The sequence below is a fragment of the Neolamprologus multifasciatus genome, chromosome 7 (assembly GCF_963576455.1).
Source record: "Neolamprologus multifasciatus chromosome 7, fNeoMul1.2, whole genome shotgun sequence".
In the NCBI taxonomy this organism is placed as follows: Eukaryota; Metazoa; Chordata; class Actinopteri; order Cichliformes; family Cichlidae; genus Neolamprologus; species Neolamprologus multifasciatus.
This window is the reverse complement of record NC_140445.1, coordinates 10,402,437-10,415,440: the sequence shown is the minus strand read 5'-3', so window position 1 is coordinate 10,415,440 and position 13,004 is coordinate 10,402,437. Positions and strand designations below refer to the sequence as shown.

The 13,004-nt window shown below is 41.5% G+C and overlaps 1 protein-coding gene across 5 annotated transcripts in view; it reads right to left on the bottom strand.

Moving 5' to 3' along the window:
• The window catches only part of LOC146513780 (myocyte-specific enhancer factor 2C-like), a 41,937-nt gene that overhangs the window by 11,865 nt on the left and 17,068 nt on the right, over nucleotides 1–13,004 (bottom strand). For 4 of the 5 annotated variants that reach the window (XM_085167148.1, XM_085167152.1, XM_085167149.1 and 1 more), the window contains 2 exons: nucleotides 8,994–9,163; nucleotides 6,699–6,902 (listed from right to left, as the gene is read on the bottom strand). In XM_085167148.1, coding sequence (XP_085023274.1) covers nucleotides 6,699–6,902; nucleotides 8,994–9,047 — 258 coding nt within the window. In that variant the 5' untranslated portion in view covers nucleotides 9,048–9,163. Of the gene's footprint in view, nucleotides 1–6,698; nucleotides 6,903–8,993; nucleotides 9,164–9,732; nucleotides 10,433–13,004 lie in introns of those variants that run through there. The other variant, XM_085167151.1, reaches the window with a different exon arrangement.

Here is a 13,004-nt window from a genome sequence, read left to right as displayed (position 1 = left end):
CTCCAATCCACGGCATGTCTTTTGTCCCGTCTTCCTCCCCTCACCCACCCCTGTCACGGCAGATGGCCGCCACTCCCTGACCCTGGTTCTGCTGGAGGTTTCTTCCTGTTAAAAGAGAGTTTTTCCTTCCCGCTGTCGCCAACGCGCTTGCTCGTAGAGGGGGTCTTATGATTGTTGGGGTTTTCTCTGTTGTATTATTGTAAGATCTACCTTACAAAATTCCATCCAACTCATCTTTCCATAGCGTATCTGACTGAATCCTATTTGTTTCCCACATATCCCGTCCATCTCTACTGCATCCATCTAACAAGATACTTAAGAAAAAGCAATTCAAGTTGTAACATACAAGTACACAGTATACACTAAATTCTTCCAAGGGACTATGTTGTAGTTTGCCGAGATGAAGCTAATGTGTTACAGATTCATATACTTCTAGGTTCTGCAATATACATCATTGCTTCTTACTGTATAAACTGAATGGATGAAACTTAACTGGTGGTTTTCAATCAGTCAATTACTTGTAAAAGGTAGTGGGGAAATTTAGCTGCCAGTGGTGAGACTGATAGAATCGCACGCAAATATTCCGCTAACATTCATTAGAGTTCAATTCTATTTCATTTATACAGCATTAGGTGCTTTTCTTTTAAGGCACCTAGTGAAATATCTATGGAGAGTACTGCTCTATAGCAGAACTCTTGCCCTCATTGACCTCCAGCTCCCTCTCTCTCTCTCTGGGCAGCAGCTGTGCCCACACCAAAGCTACGCCCTGTTTGAGAGTCACTCTGTTGTGTCTAACTTTGTCGCTCAGTGATCATTTGTAAATATAGCCAAGATCACAGCACATTCATTAAGTGGTGTGAGCTGGTGTTGTCAGACAGTGCTGTTAAGGTGCAAGGTTCTCAGGTTCTTTGTACAAAATATGTCTGAATACAAAGAGCATTAAATTACTTTAGTCTTGTTGTGTTTTAATGAAATTCAAAAGCATTATTTGCGGGTGGCTGTAGCTCACGAGATAGAGCAGAAGGTTGGTGGTTTGATCCCTGACTGCTCCAAAGTAACCAGATATTTGGACAGTGCTCTGTTCAGTAAGCGATATCACAGTCTTCACATAATAATGCAAATACATAAGTACATGTTCTGAGGTCTTAGTTATTTCCAACCACTGACGAGGAGTGTGTGTTTGTCAGGGCTGAATATGTGTAATGGCAGGTGGCTGGAACAGATTCCTGCTTTGGCATTTGCAACTTAGGGGGAGACAGCTGACGAGGAAAGAGGGAAAGGGAGATACCATAATATCAAATCAGCTGCCCGTCTCCCACCCAACTCCACCATTCATTGCTTTTCCATCCATTTTGTTTTCTCTTTTTGGCTTCACTTGCTCCATTGGTATCTCTTTTCGTGGGCCGTCTCCTTCTCTTTAACATCAGACGATACTTTAAATCTATGTGAGCGTCAGTGTGTGTGCGCAGTTGCTCTGAAAGTGAGCATGTGCCAAGGAACATGACACGCAACTTTTACACCATCGCAGGCAGCAGATGGCAGTTTTGTCCAAAATTAGACCTACGTTATTTACAAAGACACAAGAAACAACTGTAAACATTCAAGTTATGGATCCCAAACTTTCCACGCATTTCTCTGAAACTTTCCTCATAATTTCCTTAAGAAATAGCTTCTATGTAGCTATCAGCTGTAAACCTGTTATTTCTGACTGAGGTTGGTGAATGACAGTTTGTAGAGGTCAATAAAGGAACCTTATTTTACACTGGCTTTTCAGCCCTGAAGTCAACATTTATTACTAGAAATATTCACATTTACTGGATTTTCCACCTTCTCGTGTAGTTTTTTTTTTTTTTTTTAAATTCTGCATACATTCATGTTCTCAGGAGGATGAATCCTACAGTCCTGTTTTTGCAGTAGCGCCTTAAAGAGGTGGATATTTGTACTGGATCATGTGATGCTCCTGTTCTCCACTGTGCAATAGTCTTATGCTTCCAGTAGAGAGGGGTTAGGCTATGTGAAAAACTGTTTCACCTGCTATCAGTAGAGCACTGGACTGAATTTGAGCAGACAGCATAGCTTCATACACTTTAGAATTCATCCTGCTGCTTCTATCAGCAGTGACACAATCACAATAAGGACCAGTGAGCCTGTTTCATTAGCTGCCATAATTGCATATGCTGTAAAACTATCCTCATCTTTTTTGTTTTTTTGAACTAAGGAAAGAATTTTGCTACCATCATTAGGTGTCTTCCCTGCTACTTTCAGAGACAATGGGAGGAGAAATAGCTGAGGGGAAGGGAAAAATTCCAACATGATGCTGTAGTACTGGAAAAGTTCATATATCATTAAGCAGTTTTGTCCCCTTTATGACAGCTTCTATATTAATTGTAGAATCAGTCTGTTGGGTAATGTTGCTCATGAAAGGTATGTCTGACTACCTTTCTTTTGAAGAATGTTCCTTTCATCACCTCCAAAGTGTCTGCTCTGTCTGATAGGTCTGCTTTTTTTCAGCTCAGTGATGCAGCAGTACCTTTTTAGACCACACACTGAGAGGTCCGAAAAACAGCTTTGAAATTCATATCAAATCAGTCACTCCATCCTACTGCCACCTATGCAGAGAACACCCTTAACAGGTCTCCAACCCACTTTGTTTAACAAAGAGGGACATATAAGCATTCACTGACCATGTTAATTGACCATGTTACTGGGGAGGAAGCCAGAATACCTGGAGAGAACCCATGCAGGCACAGGGAGAACATGAAATCCACACAAAAAGGCCAGCTGGTGGACTCGAACCCAGAACCATCTTGCTACAGACCACACCCCAATTCTGCCCAGGGGATTATTTCCTTTAAAGAATGTAACATAACTAAGGACCTGGAATAAATTTCTGACCCTTAGTTTGCCACGAAAAACTAAAAACAGTCCACACCTGTCCATGAAACCGTAATCACACATCTAAATGTTTATATGTGTGATTATTTTTTAACTACATTAACAGCACACAGATTTCCATCCACAACACTAAAGAAGTGAGACAGTAGTGTAACATTAGTTTCTCTACTGTTAATGTGGTATTTTCAGTGTTTCTGTATTAGTTTGAACTCACAAGAGTGCTTCTGCAATGCTGCTGTTATATTTAGTTATGAATCTAAGCTTTTCCTCCACTACTGCTGAATGAGAAATAAAAAAGGACATCTCATTGTGTATATATAAATATCGGACACACTTTTACATGAAGTCCTTGACTTCCTCTGGTTAGGTATGTGCTGGACTGGACAGAGAGGGAAAAGGGAAGGAGGGAAGAGAAGGAGGTTGTGGGGAACTTCAATGTGGTTACTCAGTCTGAAGTTGCTTCTCTTCCTATTCTTTATTTTCCTCCTGTGGTTCACACACACACACACACACACACACACACACACACACACACACACACACACACACACACACACACAGTCATTCACAGCAAACCACAATTACACACTCACTGCCCGTCATGGCTATTCTTAGCTGTGTTCTGGGCTATTTTTAGACCACTACCGGTTTCCAGCCATTTAGCAGGGAGGGATCTCAGCCAACACAAAGGAACTGGACTCACTCCGCAAGCATATGTGAGTGTAGGTTTCATCTGTTTCTAATCAGAACACGGCACGGATCCACAGTTTAACACAGACACACACGCACAAACACACACAGCGGGCTAAAGCAAAAGAAGGTTAACAGAGTAAAAGTGAGGAATGCAGACTTATAAATAGCAGCAATGTTCCCAGTCTAAATGAACACAAAACAATAAGCTGATAGTTATCTGGCCAGTAGCCTGTACACACACAAACAAGCATATGAGAACAAAAAAGATAACCAAAACAAAGGAGCCTCTCTTCTACTAAATTCCTGCCTGCCAGACATTTCATTGGCGGAGTCTTTTCACATCTATGTGGACATACTATCATCTAGAACTTACACTTCATTCCCCATCCAGCTCAGTTTTTCCAGTACTCCTGCATAAATAAGCGTTTCGCTCATAGGGAGTGATGTGATTGTTGGGTTTTTCTCTGTTTTCTTCGTATCGTTGTAGGGTCTTGACCTTACAATATAAAGCGCCTTGAGGTAACTGTTGTTGTCATTTGGTGCTATATAAATAAAATTGAACTAAAAAAAATCCTCTTGGTCTTTAAAGATACTCTGCACTTAATGACAGCTGTGGGTGAATGTTTTTTACATAACTGACACATTTGAATACTAGTCCTTTGTTTGTGCTGTTGGTCCCTTTTGGGGCATTTTTAAAGGGATTAGGACACAAAAGATATGGTTTACTGTGTGGTATAGACTGACCAAGAAGTCTGGGTTAAGTTCATTTCTACACTTCCTGGCATGTTAGCTTATAAACCTGGCAAAAATGATCAGTCCTATGCTAAAAAAGGTAAATAAGTAATTAAAATCAACCCTGAGACAGACCTAAACATACCAATCCTTCATATTGAACAGTGAAAAATGCAATAGATGATGTTATGGTGGTCAAGTCTAGTCTAATATCTATAATTTATACCATGACATAGAGTTACATGAAAAATAGTCTCCACAGGACATTCAACTGCTTCCTTACTCAATCTTACTGCTTCCACAGGAATTAAGAGAGAAGCTAGCAGCCAGGTGCTGCTAATCAAATTCACTTGATTAACTGATCATCAGTGAATGTGTGCACCTAAAGAAAAGCCGAACTTTTGACAGTTTGCTGCACTGAAGCATTCAGATGTGTGCTAACACAATATCACGATCTTCACAGAAGTGAAGCACATTCACCCCAGGCTCACACAATACAATGATCAGAGAAAGCTTGCAGTCAGTGAGTGGTGCACTCTTCGATAAACCAAATAATCAAATGTGAGTATGACAGCTAAAGTGAGAGCTTTCTTCATGCGGCCACAGCTCAGGGTGTATGGCAATTCACTATAACACTGTATCATAATACATTTAAAAAAAGTGTTGTTGTTGTTTTGTTTTGTTTTTTAAAAAAAGGTCCATCTTTCATAGATTATGGGGCACAAATTTACAGTTGTGCTCAAATGCAGCTACCATGCAGATAAGATGCTTAGGTATTGAGAAAAGCACTTGTGTCACTGGGCGAGGCTTCAAGTAAAAAGTGCTTTGAGTGCTCAGAAGTCTCAGTCCATTTCATTTGGCAAAACAAATTAACAATGGCACCCTTACATACAGAGCTGGAATTAAAATGAGTCCGGAGAAGAAAAACTCCACTGGCTTTATCAAAACGATCCACTCATTCATCACTCCTTTCCACTACAATTTTACGAAGGTTAGGAAACTAACAAAAACGCCATGGCTAGGCAAAAGAAAAAGTGTCCACACACACAGGAAAAGAAAGCTGGACAGTAGCGAGGGAGGATAAATTGTACAGAGGTTACAGTGGCAGCGACAGCAGTGAGCAGTAAATAATGCTGCTGTTCAAACTGTGTCTTTACAGCACAGAGATGAAGGGACTGCAGGTATAGATTATAGTAATGAGCTAAACAGGATTGTAGTAGATTACAGAGGATTACATAGTGCGTAAAGCTGGCTCTGATGGGGTTGCCCGAAAGGTCATGTGGTCGGCAATGTGGGGGAAAAGCTCAGGTGATGCACGCATACGGTGTGTCCATGTGCAGGCAGAGAGCAGAAAACGGCATCAACACAGTCCTCTGCCTTCTCGTCTCAACAGGATAGTCCTGCTTATGAGAACAAACCTTGGATGTTTACATTTAATTGTCTGAGTCATCTTCCTCATCATTTCCTAAACATAATCTGTTGTTTAGCAACATGTCACATGTTTCAATCAGATCTGCCTGGATTCTGACATCTTACAGCTTAGATTTGACCTTGGTGTCATGGTGTGCTTAGCAAGTGTCCAAAACGTGGGTGCGTGTTTCCACAGAGAGTGTGTTTGCATGTGTCTGCAGAGGCAGTTGCTATTGTGCTCTTTTCCTAATACTATGACTATTAAAATTAGGCAGAACAAGGTTCAGTCCAGCACAAACTTTAGTACTGTGTGTTGCTGAAATGCTGCGTGCTGAGTGTGTCACACACACATTTGCACACTGAGGTCAGATCCTCAAAGCATCATAGTTCCGATTAATAAACTATACAGAAAGAGTTTTAGCTACACAACACTGGCTGTGAGGACATAAGCTCCACCCACCAGTTGTTCAAAACTGCTCTTTAACTTGCTGGGCCCACGTCCTCATTTTAGGTTTGACAGTGTTTTAGTAGATAAAGGCGAATGGCTTAAACATGAATTGAGCTGCGGTTTGGGGAAGGCCTCGGAGGGGACTGGCGGTGGCTCCTGGGCCTGGAAGATCCCCATGTACTAAATAAAAGTAAAGAAGTTAAAGAACTGAAAAGGGGAGGGACGGTGGGGCACGTAAACGAGAATGAACAGCTTGTAGAACTGGGGGAACATAAATAGATGAGAACCAGAGGGAGCGTGTTTGGAGGCGTCTCGCTCCTGAAATTCTGATATGAGGGGCAGCTAGTTGGGAGAAAGTAGTCTTGGTGCGACAGGGTGTCCACATCAAATAGAATAAGTAAGAATAGTATTAAAAAGATTAATGGATGGTTTCTCAGAATTCTTTTTGCTCAATCAGGAAACTGAAAAGACCAAAGTCAACAGCTTATACATGTTCAATGTGTGTGTGTGTTTTACTTACATCCACAATGTCGGAGTTGGTCCTGCTCTCGTGTGGTTCATTGTATTCGGTGTATTTCAGCAGAACTTTGTCCATGTCTGTGCTGGCATACTGAAACAGCTTGTTGGTGCTGTTGAAGATGATCAGTGCAATCTCACAGTCGCACAACACACTGAGCTCATAAGCTTTCTTCATTAGGCCAAATTTACGCTTAGTGAAAGTCACCTGGAAGAAAGGAAGGTAAAAGGAGAACCGTGAAATGTCTAGTTATTAATGAGTCCATCTACCATTTTGCAAATCGTCACCCTATGACATATTATATATAACTTATATGGTCATATATATGGATTTAGGTATGCAACAGAATCATCTTCATCAATTTTGGAAAGCCATAAAGGTTGTGAACAGGTGTAAACTGCTGTTGAGATATTGCATGTGGCCCTGACAAAATAACAGAACATCTGAAGTACAGTGTGCCACCAGAAGAATCTGAGTATGAAAGCAGAGGCTATAGAATAAAAGCATATAAGATAAAGGCATAATGTTTTTATCCTTCCTAACTCCATGCTAACTATTGGTGTCAGCAGTCAAAGACGAAACTGATAAAATGTCCAGCTTAAACAATTACAGGTTTCTGTGGCTAGGTTACTGTCAAAGGTATTACAACAAATTCTTTTACATTGTCTTCAAAAACACATAACAACTACCAATAATCTTGCTCGGTCAACAGGATAGGCAAGTGAAGGCCAAATGTTTATAATAAGTAACATTATTGCCTTTCACACTGTTCTGATAAATGTATGTTCCAATGATTTGATGCTGAAAATATGGTTAAAATCAGAGTCAGAGAGGGGCAGAGAAGACAGGAATAAAGCATAGAAAAGTAAAAAATAAATAAATAAATATCAGGACAACAAGATGATCTCAACAACTTGGTAGCTTGGGTGGAGGTGGGTTGCAAACCAGCTTGCATTTGCACTACAAAGAGTACAAGTGTGTCAGGTCAGCAATCGCTGGTGCTTGCTGCTATTTTCCACACATGTCAGTCATCATAAACTGAGCCGCTGACATAAAAAAGGAAAGTTTTTTTTTCAGTATGAATAATTGTCATCAATATGACCAAGTACACATACTTTTACTGTGTTCACACCACAAGTCTGCACACAAAGAGGCACTGGTATACCTTGGTACAGACTAGGGAAGGACTAGGAGGTCAGTTCTGCCCTGTCAGGGGGGTCAGGAAGCACATGTGCCTGCATTTCCTGTCATAACAGGAAGAAAGGAACCACTCCCCCAGAAAAGATATGTGTGTGTGTGTGTGTGTTTGCGCCTGTGTGTGTCAGTGCACCTATTTACAATCAGTCGTTATAACCCAGTTGTTATTTTGCCATGAGCTAGATGGTGCTGGCACATTTTGAAATGATTCTCACACACAATCACACAGTCGTGTTTGTGGGCGTCACATGACATGGTTTTGCTAGCTTGTCTGTATTAAGTGTTCTTGGTTTGTGTTGTACTTGAGTGAAAGCAGGCGAAAGAAAGAGCGTGAACGTGTATATACAGCAGCGTTTCATGTGTTCACCTAAACACAGACATCCCTCTGCACAGGGTTCTTGCTCTGAGCAATCATGACTAAATGTTTCATTGCATGTCACAGAAGCTCCTTTCTTAATGAGGCCATCAATTTGTATAATTCCTCTTTCTGCTGTATGATCTTTTTGTTTGATTTGATCCTATCCTTTAATTTTTGATTTTTGATTTTTACTTAAGTGCAGCAGCTTTTCCTTTGTGTGTGTTATTAAGGTTATTTTTTATTTTAAACAATGCGCACTTTGGAAACTGACATGAAAACACTTCAGTTCGAGTTGTGAAGTTTTCAAGTGGAGCTAAAAATGTACCCTTAATGAACTTGTTCTATAAATACACTGTGGTGAGAATAAACAGGGGAAAGACTGAGGGGGAATCACAGGAAGAAGATGAGTCCTAAGTTCAGTCAGAGGCTGAGCCAGAAAAACTGTTTGGTAAATATAAAAAAAAAAAACTATTTAAGTACTTTAAAGGAGATGTTTTATACTCATTTCCAGCTCAATTCAATTCAAATAATCCTTCTTCAGCTTATACTTGGCCCGGTGCAGCTCCTTAGTTTATCCTTTACCTGCAACAAGGCAGCATGGAGGCTGAGTGATTAATTGAATTGAATTTAAACTTGCGAAAGTGTACCTCATAAGATTCTGTTCTTTCATATCTCAGTGATTAAACTAATAAACTGGAAGCACACTGTGAAATAAGTGCTAGTCAGAGTCTTACATCACTTACATGTCTGTTCCGTTCATCCATAATCCGTGCTATCTGGATCTTCTTTCGCCCCATCTTTTTAATCGTTGACTGTTCTTCTTTTTCAGAACTGTCGTATTTTCAGGTTCCTTCGATTTACTTCCAAGTCCTCACGATTTTTCACTTCTCACTTTCGAACTGTTGTGTGGTTCCTGCAGAAAAACAGCAATAAACAAATCGAGATTAACAAAACTTATGTATACTACAAAATTCACTGTCTGTAAGTCGTGTTGATGATCAAAACTCAGAACGTTTTTTGTTTTACAAATGGGATTTTACACACACACACAGACACGCACAAAGAAATGTGTGTGTCTGTGTGGTTTTCTACATTTCAACCCACTCCCAATTAACCAAAACAGACTCCAACAGGAACATGTATGAACACATACATGCATAATTGAAATAATTACCAAAAAATTTATTGTGAGTGGGTATCTTCTCATGCTACAGTGCACAGTTTAACTGACATGCATGCGTGGTCAGGCAGCACATTGTCTGTTTGCATGTCACCGCTGTTGTATCCCCCAGACACACCCATAAACCCAGCTTCCTCAAGGGGTTTACTGTACACTCAGGAGGAAGTGAAACAACTGGGCATGTCAGAATGCAAATGATAAAGACGGAGGAGTCTGGCAATGTCATACGGTATATAAAAAAAACATCTATGTTTGAAAAACCACAGTCGCAGACTGGAATTAGGTACATCTCAACCGCTCACCAGAAAACTTCCTCTTTGGGCGGAGCTGAATCGGACAAGAGAGCGGGAAACACCACGACCCAACTCCAACTACAGTCTTTACCCTCAGACTGGTGTCTTTGAAAATCAGTCCTAAGCAGAGCTTAAAAAAGGACAATTCACTGATGAAAATTAAAATTTGATAACACAAGTAGAACTTCCATAACTAACAGTTATTTTTTTGTACCATCTTTAATCTAGCCTTCAAAATCTTGATGAGCAAAGGACAGAACTGAATGACAAACAGCCCACACTCAAATAGCAGCAACTAGTTAAAAATAAATTCAAGTAGGACCATGATTTATAAAACCAACACCATGTTGTATTTGGTAAGACTTGAAACTATCAACAAGACCATAAACTGATCAGGCAAAGGCTGATTGCGGTCACAGATCCGGTAAGTGATTTCAGGACAACTGAATTTCACTTGCTTTGGCAACATGAGTGTGGCGTGGGTGTGGTCTCTGGCCAGCTGCAGAGGAGGGGTGACACAGTGAGCTCCCGGGGCGGCGCAGGGGCGGGGTCAACAGGTGTGTTGGGATCTGACATTGATTGTGTGTCTTTTTATGTTGGCAGTGACAGTCGGAGGGGGAGCGGACGTGACAGCACAAAGAGAGCGGGAGTGGCTGTGAATGGAACCACAACTCCAAATAAAAGTTCTGCTGTCAAAATAGTCGCTCCAGCGTATGTTTATTGGGTCAAACGCTACAATGAGGAGCTAACCTCTCAGGGCACTGTTACCACAAGGAGTTAGTTGCAAGTAGAAATCTAGCCATTATTCCGGTAAGAAAAAACAAAGGAAATAAGGAAGTGAAACTAGTGATGTTAAGAGTGTGCAGCGTCGATATATAAAACATTAATGTAGCAGGTTTTCAGTGGTGGGACATCAGAGAAAACCCACACAGCGGACATTCCAAACTCTACACACACAAAACCATACTCTCCTGCTTATTCTAAGCTCAACGGTATAATATCTAAGGCAGTTTTCCTTTCCCTGCACATGCATTTTTACTGGCTTATCTTGTGACTAACAGTTAACACAAAAATCAGGTACAGGACATCATCATATGTCATTTCTTCCATTTCTTCCAAAAGCATCTTCCGACTTTTTGTGATTGTTTCTGTAATTGCACAAAATGTAATGCAAGTTACATACCAGTGCCTCTAATGCAGCTGAAAGGGGGCTAATTTTTTGTTTTAAATGACCCATGCAAAGATTTAATTCTCTGGAAAAAGGCACAGACTTTAAAATGACCTGTTCTTTCACAACTATGTGTAAAGACAGACTGCATGGATAGTTGCTTGATTTTAGACACCTGACGCAAATCGACTGAAAACACATGAACTCAAAGAGGGATCCAATACTTTTGACCATGCAGTGAGTGTGTGAGAAGAATCACAGTGAGCAGTATGTGGCGTTGTGTTACTAAAGCTCACATTTAAGAGAAAAGAGCCTCCTGTCCTCTTGGTGCAGAATGTGACAATTCTTAGTGGCAGCATGAATCTAAGCAAAGTGTGTGTTGCACAGAGCATGAAGCAGGATGTGAGCTAAACAGGGGACATAGAAAATTTATGTACCAGTTAATGCAGTGTGTGTGTGTGTGTGTGTGTGTGTGTGTGTGTGTGTGTGTGTGTGCGTGTGTGTGTGTGAGTGTGAGTAAGAGAGACTGTGCATGCCATGTGACCTGTGTCACACTCCTGAAGTGGCGCTTAAGAGCACGCTGAATTAACTGGATGTTCACACATGCAGGAACAGACGCCCACAAACAAACACACATGGCAGGTTTTCTTGGCAGCTTCTCTGCCGTCATCATCATCGCCGCACTGCGAGGACAGAAGAGGTGTGACTGTTAAGGTGGTGTCAGCCTTTGGGCAAACAGGATGAAACGAACAATAAAATAAGGATTTATGCCGATGTAAGCGATGACGAAGGTGTGTGCTCTCTAAACAAAAGCTAGAATGACTTTGCTACAGAGTGTACTTCTTCTTTTGCCTCATCTCTTTATAACCATCATCATCACTATTTAAAAGGTATGAAGGCTACCATGGAACTAAAGTGGCCCAAATGTACATATACATACATACATATATAAATATCCCATCCAACTACTGGCCAATAACCTGCCTCAGTACCACGTGGAAACTCCTTTTAGGCATTATAGCAGCTAAGATGAAAAGGCACAGAAAAGGAATTGGCAAGAATACCACAGGAGCAAAACACCAGCTACTGGTAGACCGAGCAGTCAGCCGAGACTGAAAGACTAGGCTGACCAACCTGTGCACCGCCTGGATTGATTACAAGAAGGCCTATTACTCAATGCCCCACACCTGGATCCTGGTATGCCTAGAAATGTATGGGGGATGTGGCGTACAACACTAGATGCCAACTTCAAGCCAATAGTACAAGTCACCATCAAGTGCGGGATAGCAATGAATAGCAATCAATTCATTGCTACACCCACCACCAGGATATACAGCAATGACATCGGAATGTTGTTTGCACTACCAGAAGGCAACATTGCAGACATAGAAGACAGCTACAAGTACGTGGGGATCCCACAGTCAAATGGTAACCATGAAGAGGCCTCTAGGAAAGCTGCAACCACCAAGTACCTGCAGTCAGGCAAGTACTGAGAAGACAGCTGAACGTTAAGAACAAGATCCGGGCTATCAACACCTACGACCTGCCCGTGATCTGGTACCCTGCTGGAATAATAAACTGGTCAAAGTAGGAGATAGAAGCTACTGACATCAACACAAGGAAGCTCCTAACCATGCATCGAGGGTTTCACCCTAAGTCCAGCACCCTGAGGCTGTATGCTAAGCGGAGGGAAGGTGGCCAGGGACTAGTGAGTGTCAGCACCACATTCCAGGATGAGACTGTGCAGTTTTAGTAAATAACTCAGGCAGCAGAAACCCAAGAAAGAGGAGGAACCATCATGGAAGGTCAGGCCCCTGCACGGTACATACCACTTGCAGATAGAGAAAGTTGGTGACATCCCAAAGTTCTACCAGTGACTGGACTGAAAGACAGCACACAGACATAAATCATGGCAGCACAGGAACAAGCTCTAAGTGCAAGATCCATAGAGGCTGGGGTCTATCACACCAGGCAAGACCCCAGGTGCAGGCCGAGACAATCCAGCACATAACAGCAAGGTGCAAGATGCTAGCACGCAGGACATACATGAAACGCCATAACCAAGTCGTCAGCATTGTATACAGAAACATCTGGAAGTTACGAGGTCAAAATG